Consider the following 27,875-nt stretch of genomic DNA (forward strand, 5'->3'; position numbering starts at 1 on the left):
TATAAATATAAAATAGCATAGAATATTTACAATCAAGATTATTTTTTAAATGAATTAGAAAGTCTCTTACCATCCGTCCTGCCTCATTGTTATGCCTGTTCATGGCACTCCGGGCATCTGGTCGGTTCTCACGAGCGTCGGCAAACTCTCGAGACACCAGAACCCCAAACTCAGCATCTTCACTGCAACCACCCCACTTCCATCCCTCTCCCGGCGGGCCTTTATGATGGGAGTCACAGCCACACATTGTGGAGGTCCCCTCTGCGCACGAACGGGTCACTGCAAACGCCACTCCAGCTGAGGCAATCGCATGAACAAATGCAGATTCTCTTGTGGCTTGAAAGAAGAAAGAGAAGAAAGTGATTTTCTTTGATGACATTTGTGTAAACACTTCTAATGAATGGTATAAGTTTTCCATGTTCTTCTGACAGACACACTGTATGTCCTGGTCCAAAACCTAGTTAGCTGCCTACTTCAATGCAAAGCCTGTTCTGAAAGGTAGGCAACTTATGCTGCCTTTTAAAGGGATAGTTCACCAAAAATGAAAATTCTGTCAATGTCCATTTCCCCTGGTATTATCCTGAAACTTTGACTTTCTTTATTCATTCTTCTTTTGTGTTCCACATGAGAAAGTAAGTCACATAAGTTTGGAACAACATGAAGGTGCGTAAATGGTGACAGTGTTTTCATTTTTGGTGAAAAGCAGCATTGTGTGTATTCTTTTTGGAGAAAGCAGTTCTAGAATGCACTGCGATGAGCTCAGTGAAAAATCCAAGATGGCGGATGGGTTGAGCGAAATATTTATTATAAATAAACCCCTATTTCATTCACTGCCTAAAAGAATCAATAAACTGTTTTGTTTTTTTACCCAATTTTTTTGCGTGCACTATAAATGTATGCTTGTTACAGTAGAACTTTGTTAGGAGATCTTCTATTTCTGCAGCGATCATGTTTTTAAATTATTTATTATAATGTGTTTTAGTGATGGGCATTTCTGGATAGAGTACTGGATAGCTGTAGCCTGGATGCCAGCCGAATTAAGCCCCGCCCACAACATTTGATTTCGGGAAATTCGGTCTGGACTTGATCTGTTGTGGACCAACTATGCCTTAACAGGAGCTGGTCGGACCAATGAAATTGTCAGGGTGGGCTTTATACGATGATGTAAGCATTCACGTCACCAAAGAGCGCTTGGGTTGAATTTGTTCTAATCCTCAACGGAGAATTTGTTTGTAAATGCATTCATCTTTACTATTTCTCTCCAAAATGAGGATCGTGTTGGTAAGTACTCTGTATATCCTTAAATTCTTTTTTACAACACCGGCAAAGATCGTTTACACTCATCTTCTTCTACTTCTTCCAGCGTGCCTGCAGTTGAGTTCTGTTGACAACAATGCGTCGCTCCGTTGCTCTGATTGGTTGTAGGTCTATCCAATTGAGGTCTTTCCTGGTTCGGTTGAAACACGCCCCATAATCACAGCCCAATGAAGCAGTATCAGACTCATATTCTGGCTAGAATTGAGTATGACGACGTCAGGCTAGGATAGCTCAGTAAAACGATTAATCGATTAATTGGAGGGGGGTTGGGGTGGAGGGTTAATAAACCAAATCAATCAAATCCTATATGAGATTAATCAAACAACATAAAATTAATATTAAAACTTACATCTGCACAAATGTGAACTTGACCATGCTTGTCTGAATGTGTAACTCCTGTTTTGGATGCGCTCTTCCCGTAACAACAACGCTGAAACGAGCAACTAAAGCACAAAGAGCTTACATTCTATTATAATTGTGTTCTCTTTATAATGTTATGTATTTGGCAGATTGGTGCTGAACGTCTTGAACTTTACTGTATTTTCATGATCTAAGTGATTATGGGCATAATATATCAAAATTACTTTTAATTGTGCCTAGATCGTATTCTGAATTTGGCAAAACTGCCTTTTTCTCTTATGGTCCTAGGCTATGGAATGAAATGCAGAGTATTTTGATGCTAGAAGTGCTTCCATCTTTAAATATTTTTAGAAACCTTTTGGAGATTTATTTGAAAAAATCATGTTCATGTTGTTTTACAATGTTTTATTTATATATATATATATATATATATATATATATATATTAATATATATATATATATATATATATATATATATATATATATATATATATATATATATATATATATATATATATATATATATATATATATATTAATCATTATTAAGAACTGTAACTATATGAGTGCTGGACAGGACTTTTTTGTATTTCTCGTTTTGTGTGTTTTGGATTTATTTACTTTTGTTGTGTTTACTTTGTGCTGCCATTTTGGCCAGGACTCCCTGGTTGAAGACATTTATATCTCAATGGGATTATTTCCTGGTAAAATAAAGGATAAATAAAAATAAATTGCGTGCTTTCAAAGCCATAGTTTCACATTAGTTTTCCGGTCTGGACTTTCCGGCATGCTGTCCTACCGCTTACCAATTAGACCTGAGGTACCGGCCAAAATGCCGCAATAACCAATCAGAAAAAGATTTTTTCTAGCTGTCAAGAAGTCAAGCTGATCATCGGTTTCATGATCGATTGCCGCTGTCACGTTTGAGGACTTATGCCCATTAATACTGCTCTCTACAGAAAAAATTGCCTTTCAAGGACAATAAAGTAGAAATTCTCATGGCATATCTGCATATCGAGAGCATTCCAAATCAGTCATTTATGAGGGTCCACAACAGTTAAGGATGCTGCCTTAGACAGCGAGACAGCTCGCTCCGTTTTGGAACTGAGCTAGTCTATCCTGAGGCTCTTGTAAAAGGTTTGAAGGAGATCCCTGCTTTTTTAACTGTTGCCCTCCCAAAAGTCTCTCATCTATCTGTGCTGTGTCTTCAGGGCATGGATCATTTTCTGTGATGAGCTCTGGAATATACTGACGAGGTGTTTGAGTGCTGCGCTGTAAATGTCTTTGACAGCACCGGGACGATTGTTGATCATGTCACTTGTGGCTAATGCAGCCCGAGGTTGCGCTGACGTTGTGTCATCTCAAAGGTGTGCTGGTTTCTCTCTGGATAATGTTTCAGGAGCCCCCCTCCCCAAATCTCCCACCAGTCCGAGCCCCGCGGCCACGTGTGTGAAAGCCAGCAATAAGTCTGCGTGTTTGGTTTCTGAAGGCATGTGCTGAGAGATGGAGTTACGCCCCCTTTGAATGCAACAGCTTATTATGTAACCAGACACCATCGTTTCACAATCGCAGCACACTTACTGTGGCTCACCAGTTCTCTTGGTCCCCACAGGAAAAACTGCAACTCAACCGAGCCAATACAACTTCATCGCCCCAAACATTTAAGTGCCTCTAATGACAGTGGTTCTCAGACCAAGTTTGTCAGGGATCAGTAAGGCCTATAATGGTGTAAGATTATCTAAAGGAGCGCCCACACACATGGAATATGCTGTATTGTGGGTAATGTGAATTTGTGACCAAAACTTGTGGCCTGTACACATTGTTGTGTTTAGATGATAGTTGTCATGGTAACATGTTATTGTTTTAGTGCAGCTATTCTGTAAGTCTGTCCAGCACTCCTCCTGAGCAAAATCTTGGATGTATTTTGAGCTTTCAACCGTTTTTTTCACGCAGTAAAAGTCAGTGAGGCTCAATACAACACTGAATACCACCGACAGTAATTGTGTGGACACAAAAGGAGACTTTTTTCCAAATACCTTATGTGTTTCACAGAAGAAAGAACTTCATACAGGTTTCAAATGACACAAGGGTGAGTAAATGATGACAGAACGTTAATTTTTGAGTGACCTATTCCTTTAAATCCATAATACACTGCCATGAGCTCCATGAAAAAATAAATCCATGATTGTGATTCAAGCTGCAAGTTGTAGTGGTAGAGAGTTTCATTTTAATCCAACCACAATTTTCAAGACCAAATTGGAGTTTTCTGATTTTTTTTTGTCAGTGTTTACTAGCTTTGAAGTCATATACCCAGCATCCCAATATGCCTATTTCTCTACTAAATAGTAAAAAGTATTCATAAAACAGTTTGAGAAAAGTACCTGGATACCCTACTACTTTTGAAATTCTGAAATTACTTCCTTGAAGTGACCATTGAATGTTCCCTTCACTAATGGACCCGTGGAAAGGCCCTTCGTAAAGGGATTCAGTTTTTCACTTTCGCTTGGAACGCTCCTACAAATGGCGTCCCCTTCTCGAAGTGCCCTTCAAGGGTGCAAAAACGCTGTTTGGAATTCACCATTCAGTGAAGTGGTGCGACTTACTTCACATGACAAAGCTAACATGCAGATGCAGCATGCTTGGATTTCGTTCATACTATATAGAACATAATATTTTTTGGACACAACACTACTGTACATGCTAGTATGCTCATGAAAATGAACAAAATCAGCATTTAGCATGTATACACATTTATAAATGTACTTTCTCTTCCAGAAAAATATTGATGACGCAGATTTTTGTCCAATCAGATCTCTCTCTCTCTCTAAATGAGTGTCCATGACTGACATAACTAAAGCCGTTGGCTATTGAGGCTAACCCCTTTGAATTTGTCCCACCCAAACTTCCTGTTTCAACAGGAAATGCATGGACACAGGACCGAAAACTGTGTTTGTCAAGCGATTTCACAGGGTCTTTAAGACACCATGGACGTCCATTGCTCTCTAGCTGTTTCTCATGAATTTGCAGACTCATCTCACCCCTGGTATTCTTGTTTTATTCTTGAAGGAAGTTCATGTCCGCACACATAGACAAACAGTCCTTTTTAATAAAGGTTGTGTTTGGGCGCGCACCTCTCTGGGTTTTCTGCCAGAAGGAGGCCCAGTTGGTTCTGGCAGGCCCAGCTGGGTTCACCACAACAGAGAACTGTGAGCTCTGGGCCCCAGGAGCCCTGGCCAAGGGCCAAGAAGAGCGCAGCTCCCGCTACCTGCTGGGTCCATGAATCCGCCTTTGTCTCTGTGTTGTCACACTGTATTACCCACACAAAAGGGCCCAGCACCCCGCACCCCATAGCCCAGTTCAGCGCTGCCCAGAGCAGGGGCTGGCATTCCCAAAAAGGAGTGACCCCCCCCCACCTCCTGTGACACACATACACAAAACACACATACATCTCATACCAGCCGCTATGCCAAAATATTCCAAAGCATTTAAAAAATCCAGTTAGGACCCATCAGGCCAATCCGAACCCAAGCAGAGAACCTTCTTCCTTATCTTCACCTCATAATGTCCATCTCCTTCATCCTCTCCTTATCCCCCTCTTGAGTTCCCCATGCCTTCCACCTCTCTTCCTCCATGATGGGGAAGGATGGGAGATTCCCTTTCAGCCTGCTTTCATGACACAGTCAAAAGGGCGTGTGAATGGGGCGTCCGTGGGAGCCGGGCGGTAAGAGGCACACAGGGATGGCTCATACTGGCCTTCATGCACAGTAGGGGTCGAAGTGAACCCTCTAGCTCTTTTCTATTGCTTGTAATCTCATTTGGCCTCCCTTCTCTTTTTCTCTCTCTCTGTCTTTCCTTCACATACTGCCTGTTCCTGCCCAGGTCCTGCACTGCGTGCAGATAACTGCTTTAGCATCTTAACCGACAAGAATATATGTGATTTTGTGTGGGAGAGACCCGTTTAGCCTGTCACGACTGGGAATCGATGTTCTGTCACATCCTTCATTTAGGAAATGATTTGTCAAGTAAAGTTATTCTTGTCCCCGTCACCTCAATATTTCAGAACCATTCGCATTTAGAGTATCAGAACATTTCGGGAAAACCCAACAAATGTAATGTCAATCAAATGTTCATAGCAAGATGTGCATGGAAATTGAAAATGTTACGCATTACATGGACTTTTTTCTTAAAGAGCCGTGAAATTACTTGAGCAGTTATATTTTCTGTGTTGACATGTTTTCGATTGAAACAGCAAGTGTTTATACAGGTTTATGTTTTAGTCATAGTTTTTGTCTTTTTATGAAAATGTTCTTAAAGACAATTGAATATTTCTTCATAACATAATTATTCATGAAGTGGCAAACAAATTTGGTTTACGAAAATATAATTTTTAATTGAAAAACAAGACAGACTAAACCTTATTTTTGGTACTAAACATTTTGAAAAAATGCATAAACATTTATTAATTTGATTATCTCAAAATATTTAAGGGAATTACAACCGGTAAAAAACCTTAGCTAGCATATCATGACTTTTTGTTAATAGTAATATTAGCTACTGAATTTGGTAACACTTTAGAATACTGTTCCGTCATTAATGAATAACTACACAGGAACAAATGAGTAACGCAATATTAACACTCAAGTAACTACTATTAACTAACAAGAAACTCTGATTAACAAGTTAGTAAGTAATAGCGCTCAGTTGAATATGGTAGTTCACTATTAGATAATCAATAACTACAATTTTTTTTCGTAACTCCCAAAGGACTACTAAGAACTACTATATACAGGTTTTAACATGAATAATGCATAATGTATAAGTAATTAAAGTGAAGGCAATGGTTACCCATTAGTAAAGTGTTACTACATCCCTCTAAAGGAATTACTAATTATTTGGAGCAGTATTCTAAAGTGAAAAACATAATAACTCTCTAGTATTACTGAAGTCATTGCAAGCTTTTGGGTTTTTTGTAAGGTTTTGGATAGTAACACTTAAGTAATGATCTTAACTTTAGAATAATGATCCAAATGGCTAGTAATTCCTATAGAAGTATGTAGTAACACTTGACTCATTACTATCGAAAACCTTTCAAAGAATTCAAAAGTTTACAATGACTTCAGTAATTACTACAGAGTTACCATGTTTTTCACTTTAGAATACTGATCCAAATAACTAGTAATTCCTTCTGAAGGATTTAATAATACCTGAGTCATTACTAGTCATTTACCATTATCTTCATTTTAGAATTAATTATACTTTATACATTAATTATGAACCTGTATATAGTAGTTCTTAGTAGTACTCTGTGAGGTAATAGTAGTTATTGATTAGCTAATAGTGAACTACCACATTTTTTTAGGACATTGACTTGCATGTAGTGTGTTATGAAAACAGTTTGTTACACATTCCGACTAGAATGCAATATGATTTTGTTTTACTGTCTGTGTAGTTGTAAATTGTACAATTATACAATTTCAGCTAAAGTGGAGTAACCCTCTATTTACTATGATTACATTATTTAAAACATTGTGAGCCCAATAATGTCTTGCGGTATTACTTTTCTCTTCATATTTTCATCAACAATATTTTTTAATTAAAATGGACAATTAACAAATTCTGCATTTTTAAATAGTTCACTTTCCACTAAACCATGATTTGCCTGCTATACAACTTTTAGGAGTAGACTAAAAGCACCTCGACTAAAAGCAGTTTTGCTCTGTAGAAAGTGTTATTATTCTCTGTAATGGCAATTTAAATACTATATAGACTGATGTGTTCTGTTAACCCATACCTTTATCAAGTACTGGTCCAAATATGGCTAGATTGTCCTTGATGGTGGTGCAGTTCCACCTGCGGCCACGGAACTGGTGCTGACATTCCTGGATTCCCAGTTTGACTCCCTCCGCTACACTGGGCATGATCTCAATGTAATTGCGGCAGAAGCGCAGTTGTTTTGGCACCAAGCCAGGTATGGAGCCACACAGGATGGGTTGTGATCCTATGGATGAGTACTGCTGCCCAAGGGCCAGGGACCTGAAACACAAGTGTGAAGATTACAGCCACATCTGGACACACGAAAAAGCCTGTTACTGGAGGAAAGTTGCTCTGAGCGATTACGTAATCTAATCTTTTACTTAATGTGTATTTTTTGTCACCATTATTATGGTTTGTATAGTTTGCATGTTAGTTTAGTATTATATGTAGATTGAATGTTAGTGTTGGAAAGTAGTGATCTAGTCAGTTATTATTATAGTTATTATACCATCTCATAGATTATCAGTTATATCCCCTGCAAGAGGTGGATTTTTTCTCTGTGTGTGGAAAATAGCGAAAGCTTAGAATATTTATGTCTTTGCCGATCCAGTTTTTAACCCAAATCTTTTTGTGTGTGTGTCTGTGTCATTAGATATTTGGCTGTTGTACGTATATTCATGTGTGTGGTTGTGTGCAGTAGCTGAGCTGACAGCAGATTCCTCAGAGATTTCCTTCTGCTCCAAACAGTGAGTAACTCAACGGTTTCATGAACACTTCATGGAATCAGGCCCGATCTATTAGTTATTCCAGATACGGTTGTACTTTTGCATTGATCATTTATTTTATTGCCATCTTTCTCTGTCTAATATAAGAATAACATCACACAATTGTGATTACGCCCTTGTTTTGATACTTTAACAATAGGTGTAAGTTAACCCTTACTCTCCTTTGCTGATTATTGCATTTATTTATTTATTTTTTAATTGCGTGTGATCCGTCTGTTCGGTAACATATGCAGAACACACACGCTCTGACTGGAGCTGTAATAAGTCAAATATTCAGTGTTGTAAATCCTGTCAATGTCTGGAAAAGATTCAGTTGTACAGCAGAGGAATCTATTAGCAGTTCTGTCCTCATTTTCTCACAGACAATGCTATAAAACATATCTGCATGAAGCTCTGAACCCGCTGACTCCTTATCTGTTAATGTCACACGCTGTAAAGATAATTAAAAAATGTATAATACAAAAGTTCAGACTATAACTTCTGATCGGATGAGCCAATGCCATTCTTTAATGCTTTAAAAGTACCTGCAAACCTTAAAAAGTCTACAGCTTGGATAATGAACAGCGGACATTTTTTTTATTTGATTTACTAACAATCAGATTATCTTTTGAACAGCCGTCTTTTATGATATTTCTGTGGCCACCAATTTATAAAACAATATGCCGTTTGAGACCCCTCATGATTAAAGTCGTAATAAAACGGAATAAAATGGAAGTAGCAAGAAGTAGCACGGAAGTATCTTTTTTTCCGTATTGTGACACATCTGAGTGAAACAGATTACCGAAAAAGAAAAAAACACAGGGTGAGGGTTTTTGTGCACTGGTAATTGATTGGAAAGAACAGGTCTGAATTTGCTGTTAATTGTAAGAAACGGGCAGGTTTATGTAGTCAAAATGATGAAGAAGTCTGTTGGAAGGTCGTGTTTGACATGTCAATTAAGAATTTTGAGGTAAAAAAAATAAACTGTAAGAATATACACTATATTTCCAAAAAGTATTGGAACACCCCTCCAAATCATTGAATTCAGGTGTTCCAATAACTTCCATGGCACCTAGGCATGCAGACTGCTTCTACAAACATTTGTGGAAGAATGGGTCGCTCTCAGGAGGTCAGTGAATTCAAGCGTGGTACGGTAATAGGTTGCCACTTGTGCAATAAATCCTTTCGATTTCCCTACTAAATTTCCCTACTAAATATTCTACGGTCAACTGTTAGTGGTATTATAACAAAGTGGAAGTAATTGGGAAAAACAGCAACTCAGCCATGAAGTGGTAGGCCACGTAAAATCACAGAGCGGGGTCCGAGCATGCTGAGGTGCACAGTGCTCCGAATTCGCCAACTTTCAATAGCCAATAGTCAATAGCTACAGACCTCCAAACTTTGTGTGGCCTTCAGATTAGCTCAAGAACAGTGCGTAGAGAGCTTCATGGAATGGGTTTTAATGGCCGAGCAGCTGCATCCAAGCCTTACATCACCAAGTGCAATGCAAAGCGTTGGATGCAGTGGTGTAAAGCAAGCCACTGGACTCTAGAGCACTTTTCTCTGGAGTGACAAATCACGCTTCTCTGTCTGGGAATCCGATGGACAAGTCTGGGTTTGACGGTTGCCAGGAGAACGGTACTTGCCTGACTGCATTGTGCCAAGTATAAAGTTTGGTGGAGGGGGGATTATGGTGTGGGGTTGTTTTTTAAGGGTTGGGCTTGGCCCTTCTAGTTCCAGTGAAAGGAACTCTTAATGCTTCAGCATATCAAGACATTTTGGACCATTTCATGCTCCCAACAATAACATGACTGCACACCAGTGCACAAAGCAAGGTCCATAAAGACATGGATGAGCGAGTTTGGTGTGGAGGAACTTGACTGGCCTGAACAGAGTCCTGACCTCAACATGATAGAACACCTTTGGGATTAATTAGAGCGGAGACTGGGAGCCAGGCCTTCTCGTCCAACATCAGTGCCTGACCTCAGATTAGATTGTAATGCGCTTCTAGAAGAATGGTCAGAAATTCCCAAAAGCACACTCCTAAACCTTGTGGAAAGCCTTCCCTGAAGAGTTGAAGCTGCAAAGGGTATACCAACTCCATATTAAACCGAATGGGATGTCATTAAAGCTCATCTGCAAATCACTGTACGATCAATAACTTGCATTTAAAAAATAGGGTGAATTCAACATGATCTCATGCGAAAACATAACTATGTTACGATTTTGTATGAATTTGTACAATGTGAATTGTACGAAAATGTATGATTATAAGAAAAAAGTGATCATGAAGGTCCTCCCCTTAACATAAGCGACACTGGGGCGCAGATTGTACGAAAACGTACAAATGAGATCGTACGGAATCATATGAATTAGCCAACAATTTACCACAACGTAAAATAATTATGAATTGCCATGGTGTATTTTCATTTCATGCTGACTTTAAGGTAGTTTCAAGTCGTCACTTAAAAAGACCCTTTATCATAAATGGGGTCCCAATATAAGAACTCTGCACTGCCAAATATATATCTTTTGTATTTTTTTCAGACCCTGTGAAGTTATACAGCTGCCCTTAGTGTGCAAAGACAGTATTCCATGCTTTTATGATGAGATATGCTGCCTGACAGCGCTGGCATAGACGCTGTCTTGTGGGCCAAAGGTTTGCCTGGTTCCCCCTTCGGGCCAGTGGAGGATCACACCTATTAGAGATCAGCCGCTCACGATGACCTCAGGCCCCCCGCGGGGTGCAACCCTATCACAGCGCCAATCTCTCTGACAGATGAGTGTACTGCTGCACCCCTCACACACAAAAGCCGCATCATTGAAGTCAGGAGAGAAAATCCCCCTCAGAGGCTTCTCGGCTTTTCTTTTGCTCTCCTCCCTCGCTCCAGTCGTACATTCTCTCCGTTTGATGTTTTGTGAAACCGTGAACACAGAGCTGGGAGATGTTAACGGGCTGCCAGGTATCAGAGGAGGTGTGAGAGGTGAGTCTTTGTATCAGAGGAGCCGAGAGCCTTATGTTGAGATAACTTGCGTTGTCTCGCTGCCTTTGATGCATCACATGGGTGCGTCACGGCACCGCCAAATTTGTCATGGAGTTGACGTCATAAGCCTGATCCGTATGTAGGTGAAATATTACATGTCTCTCTGTTATATAATATTCCATTCTACCATAATCAATGGAAAATTGTCAAACACATCCCTTAAAGCAGTGGTGCTCAACCTTTTTTTTTGTCAAAGGCCACACACAGTCTAAGATATTTCCTCCAGTATTTCTGATCTGGTGCTTGCAACACCAGAAACTGTTGTTGGTATATTAAATGAATTAAAGAAGATTCAGATTCAGTATAAACATACAGTCAATAAAACAATTTGATTGATTTTTGATATAATTAAATATTTTTGACCCCCACCGATCACTCGGATAATTCACCCCAAAAAGAAAGTTTTTAATTTACTCACCCTCATGTCGTTCCAAACCTTTATGACTTTGTTTCTTCTCTGGGACACAAAAAATTATGTTTTTGACCACACAATGAAAGTCAATAGGATCCAAAACAACATTTGGACCTCATTGAATGGACAAAAAACAAAAACAATTGGAAGGAAGGATCACACTGTATTGGAATGACATGAGGGTGAGTAAATGATGACAGAATTTTCTTTTTTTTAGGTGAACTTTCACTTGAAGGAAGAGCCGTGAATCTAGTTTTCCTTTGCCTGTATTTATTACCGTAAGCTCCACTGTTTTCCATCCAAGAAGCCATGACATTTTTATAGTATGTCGATGTCATTCATTTACTCCACCATGCATTATTCCTATCAGTTTAGATTATTATTTTTTTAAGTGTTTGACAGAAACCCCAGCCCCTTACATAGGAACTTACTGGAAGCAGAGCCTGTTTTCTGCTATGTTTGCTGAGTGAGTAAGTGGCATAATTACACATTTGCTTGCAGTGTAACTGTCCATTAATCTCTCACCCATGTGGATGATTAGTGTGTTGGTGTGTGCGTGTCGTGCTGAATGGTGGATCAGCTTTTCTCGGCCCTCTACAGTGTCGATGTATCAGGTAGAGACTCCTAATTAGATGTGGATGTGTTTTGATTTAGTTAATTACGAAACCGCATGCTTTAAAGACCTGAGCGTGCTTTCATCGCATGCTTCACATCCTGTGTTTTTTTTTGGTTGTGATATGCACCATTGACTCTGAAGTGGATGAGAAGAGGAACGAGTCAGTGTAGAGGGATCGCAAACGCTTAAATACACACCAAAACCGTTTTGAGGAAAGAAGGGTGCGGCGACACAACCGAATGGGGAAAACAAACACAGGGTTGATATGAGTTGCTAATTTGTCTGCTGGAATCTGCTACTGCAAGGAGACACAGTGAAGCTTTAGGGTCTAGCAGGTGCTTGTCTGAGCAGGTTTAGGGCCTCCTCTAGCCTTCAGGTGTTCTCGCTCACTTTCCGTGCTGCTGGGTGGGTGGTGACTGCAGCGCAAGATGAAAATAATGACGCAAGCATTAATGGGCCATTGCAAATCACAGCTACGAGGATTATGAAGTGAGGGAATTCCTCTCTACACAAAACAGAGAAATGTTTTTTTTGCCATTGGCTAAAGATTAAAGGGATACTCACCCAAACATTAAGCCTCTTGAAAATCTTTTTCAGTATTATGTGAAGTGAACTAAGACTGGGGTTGTTAAAATAATAAATAAAATAGTTTTTACATTTAATGTAGGCTCTTATGCACATTATAAAGACTAAAATAGGAATCTATGTAGTTTGTTAGTATTAAGGAATTTTCTGTATTGATTTTTAATAAGTGTTTCCCCCATATTTTGAATTATCCATTGCATTGTGTTGTGTTTTAGAGTTAAAGGAAATGTCCAGAAACTTAATGTATAATGTCTTGGCAGAAAATTACCAGTAATTTTTATGTTTTTCTACCATTTTTTCTTACAATGCATTGACCAGCGCACATACATAGAGCACATCATATGTGGTAAATGGAAGCGCAAACATACTTGTATGACGCGAGAACATGCCTTACTGGTTCTCACGCATCGAGCAAGCATATTTGTGCCTCCCGTTACCATATTTGATGTGCTCTATGCAAACAAGTAGATCAAAGTTTATTTGTGAATAATAATATGATTACTTTAATGTTTTGAAGCGTCAAAGTTTTGGTGGAATGGACTTTCAATGGAGGGACAGAAATCTCTCAGATTTCATTAAAAATATCTTCATTTGTGTTTCGAAAAATAATCAGTCATTCAGGTTTGGAATAACTTGAGGCTGAATAAATGATGACAGAATTTTCAATTTTGGGTGAACTATCTCTTTAAATCTTTTGAAAATCTGTTCAATATAATGGAAGTGAATGAGGACGTGAGTTGTCAAGTTTCAAAATGATCAAAAAACCATAATAGGTAGACTGTATGTGCCACGTTTACCATATTTGAAGTCTTTAGAAGCCACACAACAGTTTTGTGTGAGGAACAAACTGAAATTCAAGTCATTATTTACTAAAAATAGTTTGCCCTGGCTTTCCTTGGCATTGTTTGAGTGAAGTAACGATACCTGTGGCCACTTGCAATACATAGCCACTATGTTTAAGAATGTGTCTTAAAAACTAGTCAGACCAACTAGATGTTAAGTGGTAATCAGTCCTTTTTATTTTACTTTTTAGATTCAGTTTAAGCCAGTCTACTTTTTTATGTAATTGACTTAAAGTTGGCATGAAACGGAAGTTGCAATAGTCTTTTCTTCATATTGTGATGTATATCTGAGTGAAACCGCTTCTCGAACAAGAAAAAATGCAGGGCGGGACTTGATTTTGTCCATCAGGAACTGATTGGATCATTGTGGTTTGCTATTGCTGTGATGTCATGTGAGTGACAGGCTGACAGGCTCATTTTTAGTTTATATTATTCAAATCAGTTAAATGATTCTTAGGCTGCATTAACTAGGTCAGCCGGAACCGGGAACACTTCCCATAAAACCTGATGTACTCGTTACATCATAAAAAGAATGGCATCTACGCTAATGTTAGTCTCTCTGTTTATCCCGAGGTTAACTGCAGTCAGCCGGATCCGGGCCGTTTCCAGATCAGATGGTAGACCTGTGCCCAGACATGACCAATGCATCCCTGAAGTGTCTGCAGAGAACGTGTAAATTAGACTCCCCCCTGAAATTGCCTCATCGACACGGCATGCTCAATAAACCCGTCCCCGGCGTGATGACTGCAATCTTTTTTCTAATATTCCTATCTAATAATTGCCTTATCGACACGGCATCCCAATATACCGTCTCCAACGTAATGACTCCGACCTTTTGAATATCCCTATCTAATAATTGCCTTACCGACACGGCATGATGGAGACCAGAGGAGAACTGGCACCCTGGCTCAGCCTGGTTTCTCCCAAGGTTTATTTTTCTCCATTAAAACCTCCTGATGGAGTTTTGGTTCTTTGCCACTGTCGCCTTTGGCTTACTCAGTTGGGGACACAAAATTTCTAAATATTCGAACTAAATATTCAAAAAAAATTTCAACTAAATTACTGATCTGCCCGCATTGTCACTATGATAATTGAAATTAGCTGGATAACATCACCGTTTTCTCCAGAGCGCCTGTACAGCCGAATCAAATTCTGTTGCATTATTTTCCTGTCTAACACTGTGCAGCTGTTTTGAAACAATCGGCATTGTAAAAAGTGATATATATATAAAGGTGACTTGACTTGACTATCCCGTCCTCGTGCCAGTAAACGTCATCAGAGAAGAGATGTCATTGCAAAAGCGAAAGGAAGTTACTTTGATTAAAGATTAAGGACATATGGATTTTTTAAAAGTGCACGGATAAATGATCTATGATACATACTGCAATATTCAATAAAAAATAATAAGTGATATTTTTGATTACATGAGGACTTAATGAAAAAAAGTAATGACCACTCTCAAAAAAAAAAAAAAAAAATAGATGACAAACTTTAAAGACTAAGCAGTTTATGCAACTAGCCACTGATTCATGAATAAACCTTTCTTTTGGATTAATCAGTCGACCCTGTTTATAAAACTGGTCTGAATGAATAGTTTGTAAATCAGACTGATTTGATTATTGGGAACTCACTGAGTAATGTGGTCATCGCAGTTAAGATTATTGTGTTTCTTGTGGAAAATTAGCTAATATGATTCATGTGCTATAAGTCTTCTGAAGTTCCTATCCATTGTATTTGCATGGAAAAGAGCAACTAGGCCATTTTGCAAAATTTCCCCGCAAAAAAGCAAAAAAGTCCCGCACCGCACATGGCATATACAAAATATATATATATATATATATATATATATCGTGGCCACGGATTAAGAATCAGGCTCGTTTTAGTAAATCGTGCCCATGATTTACAAATTTTTTACTAAAGTTGTGGCCACGAATTAAGAATTTGTTCCCACGACTAAAACAATGGAACGAATTATTGCAACATGGCCACGTTTTAGTAAAACAAGGGAATTGATTATTATAACCTGCACACAATTTACTTAAAACAAGGGAATGAATTAGTAAAATGTGCTGATGTATAAGTAAGTTCACTGTAAAAAATTATAGGATCAATAAGTTATGACAATGTTTTTAAGTTACTTTAACTCATCAAAATAAGCAATTTCAACTTTTTAATTTAAGTTACAGTATACAAGATTCAACTCAAAATTGTAAGTCAGTTTAATTGAAATTGTAGTTAGTTGAATGACTTAAATTTTTAAGTTAAGGCAGCAACTGAACTTAAGTTTTAAAGTTGAAATAGGTTGACATTTTTTACAGTGTTGTGGGAACGAATGGTTCATTCATGGGCATGATATACATATTTTGGTTCTCCACGTCATATGCAGGGCTCAGTACTAGACAAAGCATATCTTATTGTCATTCTCCAAATGTTTTTCAGGTCTCATGCATTCACCATCTTCTCTAAAATTAGTGGGAGATGAGGCACCTGTCTATGAGCACACTGCTGAGTGTTCTGTTTTTGTCCAGAGGCAGAAGAAATAAGAAACTCTTTGAACTTGTGAGTTTGTGACATCCGACCCCTGGAGCTCTTGAGGTTGATGCCTTGTTAAAGCTGTGTTTGAGTTCATTACAAGGCCACAGCTTTGGCCTGCTACCCCAGGCCCCAGACAGGTCAGGGAACATTCACCACACATTCCTGTCCAGCTATTGCTCCTTTGGAGAGCTGCTTGGAGATACACTGAGGTGCGTTTTATATGAGAGATCTTGACATTTAGGCCGCTCGAATATAACGCTTTAACAATTAAGTTAGTACACTCTCATGTCTCATCACACCTTAGATGTATATCACTTTAGTGATCACTCCCATAAAGTATCTATGCCTGTCTGAGCAGCTTGAGCTCCATCACTACTTTGACTTCTCAACAAGAGATTAAAGTCATGGCTTATTCAAATCCCAAACGTCGGTCAAGATCAACAGCACTTTTAAAGATCATCTGTATTATTAGGTATGAATCTCTGCCCTTCCTCAACTCATCCTTGACATTTTAAGACAGGGAGTAGGAGATTTTTGGAAAATAACACATACCTTTTTGTGTCAAATGTATGGAAAGCATGTGTGCCTTAGGCTGGATGACCGAAGAGAGGCTCGGAGAGAGAGAGAGAGAGAGAGAGAGAAATGGGGAGGAGAAGGATTAGAGAGAGAATCACCCTGTCATAATCAATTCCTCTATTGAATGATGGAACATTTGTGTAATTTAACAAATGCCTCTAATTTAAATGTCAGTAATATAGTCTACAGTTGATTAATTTACAATTTCCCATTGGGCAATACAAGTTGACCATACAGTATATTCTCCATTTCAGAGACGTGTGGAACATTACAGTATTTATGGAAAGTATCACTTGAATTTTCAGAATCATATTTGGAATTTTATCAAATATTCCAAGTTGTATCTATTTCAGTTTAATTATATGCTGCTTTAATTTTGGTCTGTTGCCTTATTATGACTTGAGCTCATTTTCCACTAGCTTAAAAAAACCTTGAGAGAGAGAAAAAGAAAGAAAGAAAGAAAGAAAGAAAAAGAAAGAAAGAAAGATAAAGAGAGTTGTTAGCCTGAGGATGGGGCTTTTCCTCATTCATTCTGTCAGAACAGGAACACAAGCTCCGTCAACAGTTTGGGTTTTTTCCCGCCACAATTTTGATTGGCATTTCAACGGCTCTGGGCTTTTCAGATTAAAAAAAAAGTTACCCTTGAAAATGTTCAAACCTGTTTTCTATCTCTTTTCTGCTCTGTCCTTAATCACACCCCACGTATCCTAGTAAGCGGCGGTGCACCAGAACACAACAACACACTGCTGCAAATGTGTCATTGTCATTGATTAATGCGTTGTTGGGTGTCTGTTTCTGTTAAATTCTTTTAGCCCCATTGCCTAATATAACGATAGAATAACAGATGTTATTTTATGTTGTTTATTTCAGTGAATTGGGAGTAATGTTTTTCAGCACACTTTGTGAGCAGAATCAACTGCAAGCTGCAAATGCTAGCTACATAGCTAACTTGAGAAGCACACTGAGAGGACAACAGGTAGTAGTTACAAGCATGTGAAAGTAGGCCTAATTCAAATAAAACCATGATATATGACTGTGGACACATAAGTCACAACAGCTTCCAGACAGTAGAGCTATAAGCCAACAGTCTCCGTACTGAGGTTTACAAATAAATTAGCTCCTCTTTGGCTAAGGCTATACTTGCTAACTGCTTAGACATGTTATTGAAGCAATGTTTGTCTTATAACCTATTGAATGTTACTTGTAGGATAATGTGTTTACAGTACAATGCTGTGAACTTTGTATAACATAGCAGTATAGTTCCTGAAATGTTTTTCAAATATTTTGTAGAATATATAAATACTGTAAATACAAATAAATACTGTAGATTTTGTGAGAAATAAGACCTGTTTCTATGACTTTAAGTCAGGGGTCTCCAAACTCAGTTTTGTAGGGCCACTGTCCTGCAGAGTTAAGCTCCAACCCCCAATTAAACACACCTGAACCAGGTTATTAGTGTTTTACAAAGGCCTTGTAAGACACTGATTAGCTGGTTCAGGTGCGTTTATTTGGGGTTGGAGCTAGACTCTGCAGGACAGTGTCTAGCTCCCAGGACCGAGTTTGGAGACCCTTGATGTTAGCCTGGCGTGGCCATACTCAATTCTAGTCAGAAAATGAGTCTGGTACCGCTCCATTGAGCTTTGATTATGGGGCGTGTTTCAACCGAGCCAGGAAAGACCTCAATTGGATAGACCCACAACCAATCAGAGCAACGGAGCGACGCGTAACGTTAGTTGTCAAATGTCAACAGAACTCAACTGCACTGTTACCAAGTCCGTGTTTTTCTCCATGTCCGCGGGTTGAAGCGACCCCAATTATGTGATTATATAAACCCAGGAATGCGAATTTTAGCAGGCAACCTTGCCAAAATAACATATTTTGCCAACCAAACGCCATTTTTTTCCGGAGAACCCCCCAGAAAGTTATAGTTTTGGGCTATAGTTTTGAGTAGCAATTGTGCGCGACATTGCAAAAACACTTGGAAACCCTGTCTGCACGCACGCTGGATTAAGTAACGTTACACGAAAAAGATGAGTGTAAATGATCTTTGCCAGTAATAAAATAATTTAAGGATACACAGAGTACTTACCAACACGATCATCGTTTCTGAGAGAAATAGTAAAGGTGAATGCATATACGAACAAGTTCTCAGTTTAGGATAAGAGCAAATTCAACCCAAGAGCCTTCGATGACGTGGATGATTACGTTACTGTTGATCATCTGTCCATCATCGTCTAAAGCCCGCCCTGACAATTTCATTGGTCCGAACAGTTTCTGTTCGGGCATAATTCCTCCTCTATGGAGCGAGTCCAGACTGAATTGCCCGAGCAAAAATTTTTGTGGGCGGGGCTAAATTCGGCTGGCATCCAGGCTACCTTGATGTAAGTGGTCAAAAAAAAAAAAGGGAAAAAAGTGTTACGAGAGTGGCCCAGACGTTTTTAAATTAGGAAACGTTCTCTACCTTGAACGTTCTCTACCTTGTAAACTCAGCGAAAAAAGAAACATCTCTCACTTTCAACTGTTTTTTTAACGGGTAAATATTTGTATGAACATAAAAATATTCAACAATTGAGACAAACTAAACAAATTTTACAGACATTTGATGAACAGAAATGGAATAATGAATAATCCCTCAACAGAGTGGGGGTTAGTAAGTAGCAGTTTTACATCTGATGTGTCCACTAGCTGCTTTAAGTTCTACAGTGCATCTTATCAGTTCCAGTTCTTGCTGTGAGATGTTACTCCACTCTTCCACCAAGGTACTTGCAAGTTCTCAAACACATCTGGGGGGACGTAGTTTAGACGTGGTTCGGCACTACAAGGACGATCAGCTGTTCTTCCTGTCTCACCGTAGCACCGTCTTAAGCATCTTACATTACAGACATTGTAGTTTATTGCTCTGGCCACATCTGCAGTCCTCATGCCTCCCTGCAGCAGGATGTTGGCATGTTCACACAGGTGATCAGGGACCCTGGGCATCTTTGTCCTGTTTTTTTTTCAGGGTATGTTCACACTTGGCATGTTTGGTTCAAATAAAACGAACCCTGGTGCGATTGCTCTGTTAGTGTGGTTCATTTAAACATGTATGAACACTGCCGTGCGAACCCCGATGCGTACCAAACAAGAGTCCGCTGAAAAGATAGGTCTCCGCTTCTAAATGAACTCTGGTGCGGTTTGAATGATATATGAATGCAACACAGACCAAAGACATGTAAACTGACCAAAAACAGGAAGGACAGAATGCTCACGCATGTTTTTTTTCTCATCATGGTCGTGAAGTTAAACAGGCATCAGAACTGCGTCTCCACGCAGCAGATCTGGAGATCAGCAGAGCTGTTTTGACTCCTTTACACATTTTATAAGCTCTTAGCCTGCATGTGATGGTATTTTGACCAGCTGATAACATGCTATGCACATACAATGAAGCATTTATCCCAGCAGCACACCGCAACACAGTTTTGGATGTTCGGTAAGTTTGTCTCAAAATAGGCAATACGTCATAATAGCCAACCAATCAGGTAGTGAACGTATCCCTATATACTTTTAGGTATGGTATCTTCTGGTTCCGGACCAAACGAACCAAGCAAACCAAACTACAAGTGTGAAACTATACACCCTCAGAGTCAGTAGAAATGTCTCTTTAATGTCCTAAGTTATTGTAACTGTGACTTTAATCATTTACCACCTGTAAACTGTTAGTGTCCTAAGTTCTGTTCCATAGGTGCATGTGCATTTAAGGTAGGGTAGACACTTTTTGTTATACTGGTTGAAACTTTCTTCACATCCTGATAGCAATCAATAACAGAAGAGGTTTAAATTATAAAACATGTACTGTATATATTCTGTGGAAGTCTCAGGACCAAAAAATTTTCATCCTGTCATTGCATTCGGTCCGAATGCAATGATAGGATGTCCTAAGCTGCTTGTCAACATATTTATTTCCATACCTCTGAGCACCCTACTCGCACAGACAACACACGTCATCAGCGCGTTCAGTAACACCATGTCTTCACTGGATGCGACCGCTAGAAGCGGTCTACACTGGCCGCGGCAAAGCGACCATTGCAAATCCATTTGTCCTCTCTATGAGAAGTATTGCGAGTACTTCGGGTACTTCATTTGTCGTGCCGCGCCACATTCAGTGTAGACAACATCACTGATTAATAGGGTTGGGTACTGAAACCCGGTGTGTAACCGGTCCGAATCAGAACGCAGATTTCAGTGCCAATAAAATTGAAACGTGCTTTTGCGCTTTGGCTGGCGCCGAGCCAGAGACAGACGCGCTCGGCGTTCGTCACATATCACAACTATTCAGTGTTTTCAACCACATAATGTTTATTTTAGGTTTCAGACATTTAAATGCTCATAAGCACGTAACGTTACTAGCAAAAAATACACACTGATGTCTATGGAAGCGGCAATAACAATCCTTTCAGACATATTATAATTTGACTAACGTTACGTGTTTTATTCATATCAGATACATTACATAGTAACTATATAGTTTACTCTATTCTTCTCCCAGTTCAGCGGTCACTTATTTTCATGTATTTTGTGAGACGTGGATGAATATACGTGTATTAAATCCGACAGATCCGAATCTCTGAGGTGAAAACTAACATGCGCCCATTGCACATTACAGATCAACTAACACACATTCACTTACACATATTTGAAAATCAGAATATCAGATAGTTCATGACATTGTTAACAAGTTTGTGATGTGAATATGTTGAATAAAAAAGAAAAAACAAAATAAACCAGATACAGATGAGCTGTATTGTAGGATATTGTAGGATGTAGGCGCTATTGTGGCAGCTGTGTGTCATGTGAGAAGCATGATGCGTCGCCATGGAAACAATAAGGCGATGCATTCTAAAATATTTAGCCAGAGGATATGGTCATATTTCTGCAAAATAATGCTGAACCTTGAAGCTGGTTTGTAGCATACCAAGAATACCAACTACTTTGCTGTTATTAGTACTGTAACTGTTATTTAGTTTTAAATTAGGCCTATTGTAGTTGGGTTAGGTGGCTTAGGTTTTACTGTGAATTTGTTGAGTAAATTGTGTTTTGTATTTATTTATATTTATATATTTATAAGTATACTTTTAAACTTTTAATAAATTGTTCAATTTAAATAATAATTAAATAAAAAGTCATTCTTTAATCTCATCCACCTCGTTTTGTGGCTTTTAAAAAAAATTAAAAGTATCGGTTCAGGCACTGTTTGGGCACCGGTACCGTTTTAAAAGTATCGGTTTGGCACTGGTATTGTAGAAAACCCAAACGATACCCAACCCTTGATTATAATGGGTTATATTCTCTTTTGTTGCGTCGCATCGCATTGCGCCGCTCGTGTTCAGAGATCTAGACAGACAGTCACAGAGCACCACAAACACCTTTGAGAGCACCTTTTACAGTTCCTCCTGAACCAAAACAACGATCTTATCCTGTGTTAATGGTACCGTAATTGTAACCGTAAATGTGAGATGACAACCCGTGACGTTCTACATGGAGCTACATGGAGACATTTCTATGTCAACACTATCAATGCCGAAATGAATCTGCAGCAGTCAGGTGGTATAAGTCAGAGCTCTGTAAGTTCTAAGTTTTATTATTGTAATGTTACGTGCTTTGAGACATGATAATTTAACACCGTCTCTCATATCATGATGCTTTGCAGAATCTTGGATCTTAGGGTGGGATCGTATGCTTTCAAAGCTAGCTTGCTATTGCTAGCCTCGCTGAAATTACCTACCCTAGCTTTAATTGTTTATGGTTCATCGAACAAGCACGAAAAACATTGTTTAAACCTTTCAATAAAGATATGTAAAGCTTATTTGGATTTGGACTAGTGAGATATCACAGGGGACAGGGCTTCCCAACACAAACACTGATCCGGAAAAAAACCCTCTTAATTTTAACATTACATTTGTTTAATTTTTTTGTTTTTATTGCTCAAGTAAGTGTTGAATGTTCATATCCTGTGTCCTATTCTTCTACAATGCAGAATGGCAGCACAGTTGAAAGATTTGTTTGAGCTGCGTCCTCTGTACAGACGTGTATTTGCATTTCCTTCAGCCTGAGGCTTATTCATTTCACCTTTGGTTTGAAAGGGCCTTTACATTTGCCAAAAATAGAGCTTTTGTTTTTCTGTTATTATAAAAACAAACAAGCAAACCCAGCCCAGGTGAGAAAAAGTAACTAAGTAGTGCAATTCGTTACTTTTTTTTATGGAGTAATGCAATATAATAACACATTACTTTTAAAAGCAACTTTCCCCAACACTGTTAGTTTAGCCTTGGTTATTTAGGACTAGATTGCTGAACATTTTTCCATCTTCACTTTGCTGCCAAAATACAGTTTTAAGAGGAATAGTTTAGGATGCTTGCATTATTATTTTTGCGTTGAATAAAATACATCATACTGTAAATGCCCCTGAAATCCATCTTAAGCTCCTGTTATGAAACATGGTTCGTTTCTAGCTTGTCCAAGCTGATCATTGGCTACTCAACCTGGCACCATGTTCCAAAAACCAGCTAGACTTCCTGAAGCTGGTTACATCTACTTGTAGCTTGTTTGTTGTTAATGACCAGACTGCTACCACATAGCAAAACACAACTACCAGTTCATACTTTTGTACTACTATTGGTGCGGTGTTCGAAGCGAAGGACAGTGTGATAACTTCTGTTGTCATAAACTCTGCCCTGGCCTGAACCTCAGTTTTGAGACTGCTGGCCTTGTGCTGCGGAAACTACTGTGACGTATGGCTTCGGGGCTCTGTCTCCGGGAGCTGCCGCCTGTCACTGTTCAACTAGCGGAGCTGTCAGTGAGCTAGAAGGCGCTAACAACTTTGACTCCACCGGCACTCCTACGTAAGCGAGCTGACACTTTTGATTAAAGTTGTAATGTATTACACAACTCCCTAAAGCCCTTCTGAGTGAACTGAGATGGACGTAGAAGTTTGGTTTTCACCAGAGCCAAGACGGTTTTTCCAATTCCATTCAGAAGCCTGACCAAACATTAGCCAAATGTCATAATGTGGTAGCTACAGACTGGGCAGATAGTAATGCGCTTTTATTGTTAAAATTGGCAATTGATATTTTTAACCATGTTTCTTCTAAAAACATAATTATGAGAGAGAATCATTCTTCAATTGGATCTTTTCAATGAATCTGTTGATCTAATTCACAAGGCTGGCCTGAATGATTCATTCTTCAGAAATTCTCCTTTTCTGTTCCATGGAAGAAAGTCATTCGGAATGAAATGAGGGTGAGTAAATGATGACAGAATTTTAATTTTTTTTGGGGTGAACTATCCCTTTAAAGAAACCTCTCACCACTTTTTTTTCTCACTCACGCAGACACACACCAGCCATCTTTATCCGTCTCGTCCACGGTCACTATTTAAAGTTTGTGTGTGCGTGTGTGTGATTGGATGACTCCAGAGATAACATCAGGTGGTCTGGATGATCTGGAGAACACAGGTGTAGTCCATACCCATTCATCATCGAACCCTGAATGAGAGTAACTGTGCGTTCCTCTTCTTAATCCAGATAATAAGGTTAATAAGGCACCTCTGTGCATGGCTGTCAGTCATATTAAACCTCTCCCTGTGCCCAAACAAGCAAATAGCAAATTGCTGAAACTGCAACATGACAAAATATCAGGTAATCTGCATACCATTTTATATACAGGGCAGAATTTTGGACCAATGAGATTCCCCAATAGACGGAGTCAACAAGTATGGGACAAAAATTGTGATTTAAATGGAATTAGATGGCTTTTAGCACTATTATTTTATGTTATTTTTGTGCATTTGAGTGTTATTACTGTGTAATAATAATTAACAACATGTACTTACTATAGGGTTAGTATTAGGATTGGAGTTTGGATTAGGGTTAGTTGCATGTAATTATGCATAATTTATAGTTATTACTACAGTTGTAACGTGTAACAAGGACAATGTAAAATAAAGTTTTACTAAATATTTATTTGTAAATATTTTGTAAAGGTTATTAGAGTACGTTTTGCAACAGAAAAAAGCTTTCTACTTCAAATTTTCACATTTAATTGAATGTTATTATTCAATTATTTGTGAAAATTGTTTCAAAATAAATCTACACCAACATTTTTTCAATGTACCTAAAAAATAAACCTACACTCAAGGTACACAAAAGGTTTAGTGTTCTTTATAGAACCCTATGGTTCTTGACTCAATTTTAAAGAACACTTAATGCCAAAAAAATTCTGTATAAGGAGGAATGTCTTAAATGATTGCATAATACTTTCAAGATTTTTTCATTTTTTTCTAGTAATAAAGTATACAAGCTGTTTAATTCAATCAAAATAAAACAAAACTAATTCCAAAATATGATCCTATGTAATGACCCCTATATAAAAAGCACCTGACAGAAGCCTTTAAGATATAGAACCTTTTCTTCAAAGAGTGTATGAGACTGCTTCGCCTCAAAACTATTGCTATTGGATTTGCTACTGATATTGAACCAATACAATTGAAAAGTAAATCTCTTCTGACCGGGCTATCTGTTTCACCCTCCTTTTCCTAAGTGGCCCCCATTATCCCCGAACATCCTTGATCTTTTCACACTGAATTGCAGCTGGTGGATTTTCCTGCGGTATCATTAAAGCAGTGACACCGGCTGACATGCAGGGGGGGTTTGGTATGAAGGGTGTATAATGGCATTCCTCTCTCGCAGAGATGAGTCAAGTCCCATTGAAGCCAGCAGGAGACCAGAGCAGGTCAGAATGCTCACTGGCCTCCCGATGCTGTCTCCTTCATGCCCATTCTCTCTCTCCAAAAAAAGAGACTTTTCTCAATTTTAATTAATTCAGAATTAGAGTTTTATGTAAAGTGTTTGTGTATGTTTCCGTCTGAAAGGGCTCTTTCTTTTTGAGAACTAAGAATGAAAGCCTATATGTCCTTAAATCCGCATAGGCTTTGTTGCAATAACAATAAGAGCAGCTTGAATCCATATTATATGTATATTAAAAAAGTTTGCTCTGCTATTTGGCAACTTTATTAGATCTTTGATTGCGCGCCGAATGGAACGATTAATCTCAAATTATATGATTTCTCAGCAAATATAAATCATTTCATTAATTTGAATATATTTTTAAACGATACACACTAAACGATTTTTTTTTTTTTTTTGCACATTTAACTTCCACTGTTTTGACAGGTACTTCAGATAATAAGAGCTACTGAAAAGTGTTTCCAGGTCAAGCCGTGACTTGATCATCTGAGGTCAGGCCTCTTCTGAGCTGTTGTGTTGTAACCGAGCTGAAGTTTTGATAGATAACAGATGAATGGCGGCACAAACAGCCAGCTGGATCCGAACGGATGGTGGCTTTGCGGTGTTGTTGTGGGAAGAAGCCACAAATACCTTGTTCCTTTCTGTCTGGTATTTGGTATTTTCCTGCTCATCATCTGCAATGCATGTGAAATTGAACAAAGCTAGACAGGCTGATCGCTTTCAATAGCTCTCCCCGCTTAAGACTGAGCTTAATTAGTTCATCTTGAGAGGATAAAGTCAGATATTAGCGGCCTGGTAAGCTGCTGAAACAGATTAGGGAAGAAATTGGCCTGATTATTGCAACACTGTTCATCACAGATTTAAAGTCCATTCAGATGTGAAGGGATTAAAAGGAGAGGATCTACCAGGATGGAATAAATTCTCACTATGAGAATATAAATATAAAAAAAATCAGGTTGATTTACATTATGATAGTAATAATTATTTTGTTACATATTAATATATTATAATTTTTGGAATAAAATGACAAATGTATGGCTGCATCAAATAAAATCACATGAATGTGAGGTATGAATAAAAAATATGGGCATTTTGAATCACTTAGTAGAGATATTTCACCTGCTACATACATATTTTCCATGAATCCACTTCTGTGTATTTAGGACCACAGCAGGTTCACTGATGCCATTGAGACTCCTCCAGGTAGAAGACAAGTAATGATGACGCATCTACGCATTTACCTGTAGCCATGCATCACTTTCTTTCTCACGCTCTCATTTTCTCTCCCCTCAACGTTAAATTGACTTAAATCAAAGAGGTTATGCATTGTCAGTGGGTGAATCTTACACCGTCAGTTAGAAGAAACAGATGCAGGTCAATGACTCGAGACTCGTTTGCCCTTTGTCAGTTTCGTCTGGTGGCACCACGCAAATAATAATGCTTCAGCCCCGTGGCCTTTGTGTGTGTAAGCATATGAGTGCGACTGCATGTTTGGCAACCCTCGCTCCATAAACGAAACCAGAAGATGCTGGTGGTTTGGAACGAGAGTGCAGCGGGGACCACATGCTAACTGGGACTACTAAAGCACATTAGTTCTGACAAGTATTGTATCATGAGCCAGGGGGGCTTTTGTCGTACGCCTACACAAATATTTTTGCAAAAAGACTCATGTTACAAGAGAACCCTGTGAGGTCAGTGGCATTTCGAGGATGGGGTAATTAGTGGAACTATGACATATCAGCACCATTCGGAGGTAAATATGATCCCTGCAGAATGTAGCGAAATCTACTGAACATAAGTACTTTAACAGTAGTCAAGTCGGAATGATATCATTTGAACAAATGGAAATGCATATACATTATGTATTTCTGTAATATTCAATATTTTAATAATATCAATTTCTGCAGGATTAAAGTAGTTAATTTGTTGAGTATGACTGAACTCAACATTGATGAAGAATTTTGGTTAATCTCAATGTTTAATAATAAAGGTTTCGAAAATTAACGGGATATCTTATATTTAAGGCTATACTTATTTTGTTTGGAAAGTTGCTTATTGAACAGGCAGTCATTGTTTTTGAAATCACAAATAGGATTATAATAATACGCAACACAACGTTTTTAGAGAGAAATCAGTGTTCAACGCCGCTTCAGGTTTATAGTGTAATGAAACGTAGGGTTAAACCCCAATGAATTTATTAAGACCCAAGCCAAGGGACATCCACACTAATGCCCCAATTAACACTCCTAACACGGCTGGAGTGCTGAGGCTATTAGCGAAGACAACAATA

At 38.6% G+C, this 27,875-nt stretch overlaps 1 protein-coding gene across 1 annotated transcript in view; it reads right to left on the reverse strand.

Annotated features, from left to right (window-relative positions):
- wnt3 (wingless-type MMTV integration site family, member 3) overlaps nucleotides 1-27,875 on the reverse strand; it is a gene marked incomplete at its 5' end in the record, with an annotated part of 36,394 nt that overhangs the window by 8,092 nt on the left and 427 nt on the right. The window contains 2 exons of the mRNA XM_079801544.1: nucleotides 71-336; nucleotides 7,470-7,711. Coding sequence (XP_079657670.1) covers nucleotides 71-336; nucleotides 7,470-7,711 — 508 coding nt within the window. The remainder of the gene's footprint in view (nucleotides 1-70; nucleotides 337-7,469; nucleotides 7,712-27,875) is intronic.

Source organism: Gobio gobio (genome assembly GCF_949357685.1).
Source record: "Gobio gobio genome assembly, chromosome: 20".
NCBI lineage: Eukaryota > Metazoa > Chordata > Actinopteri > Cypriniformes > Gobionidae > Gobio > Gobio gobio.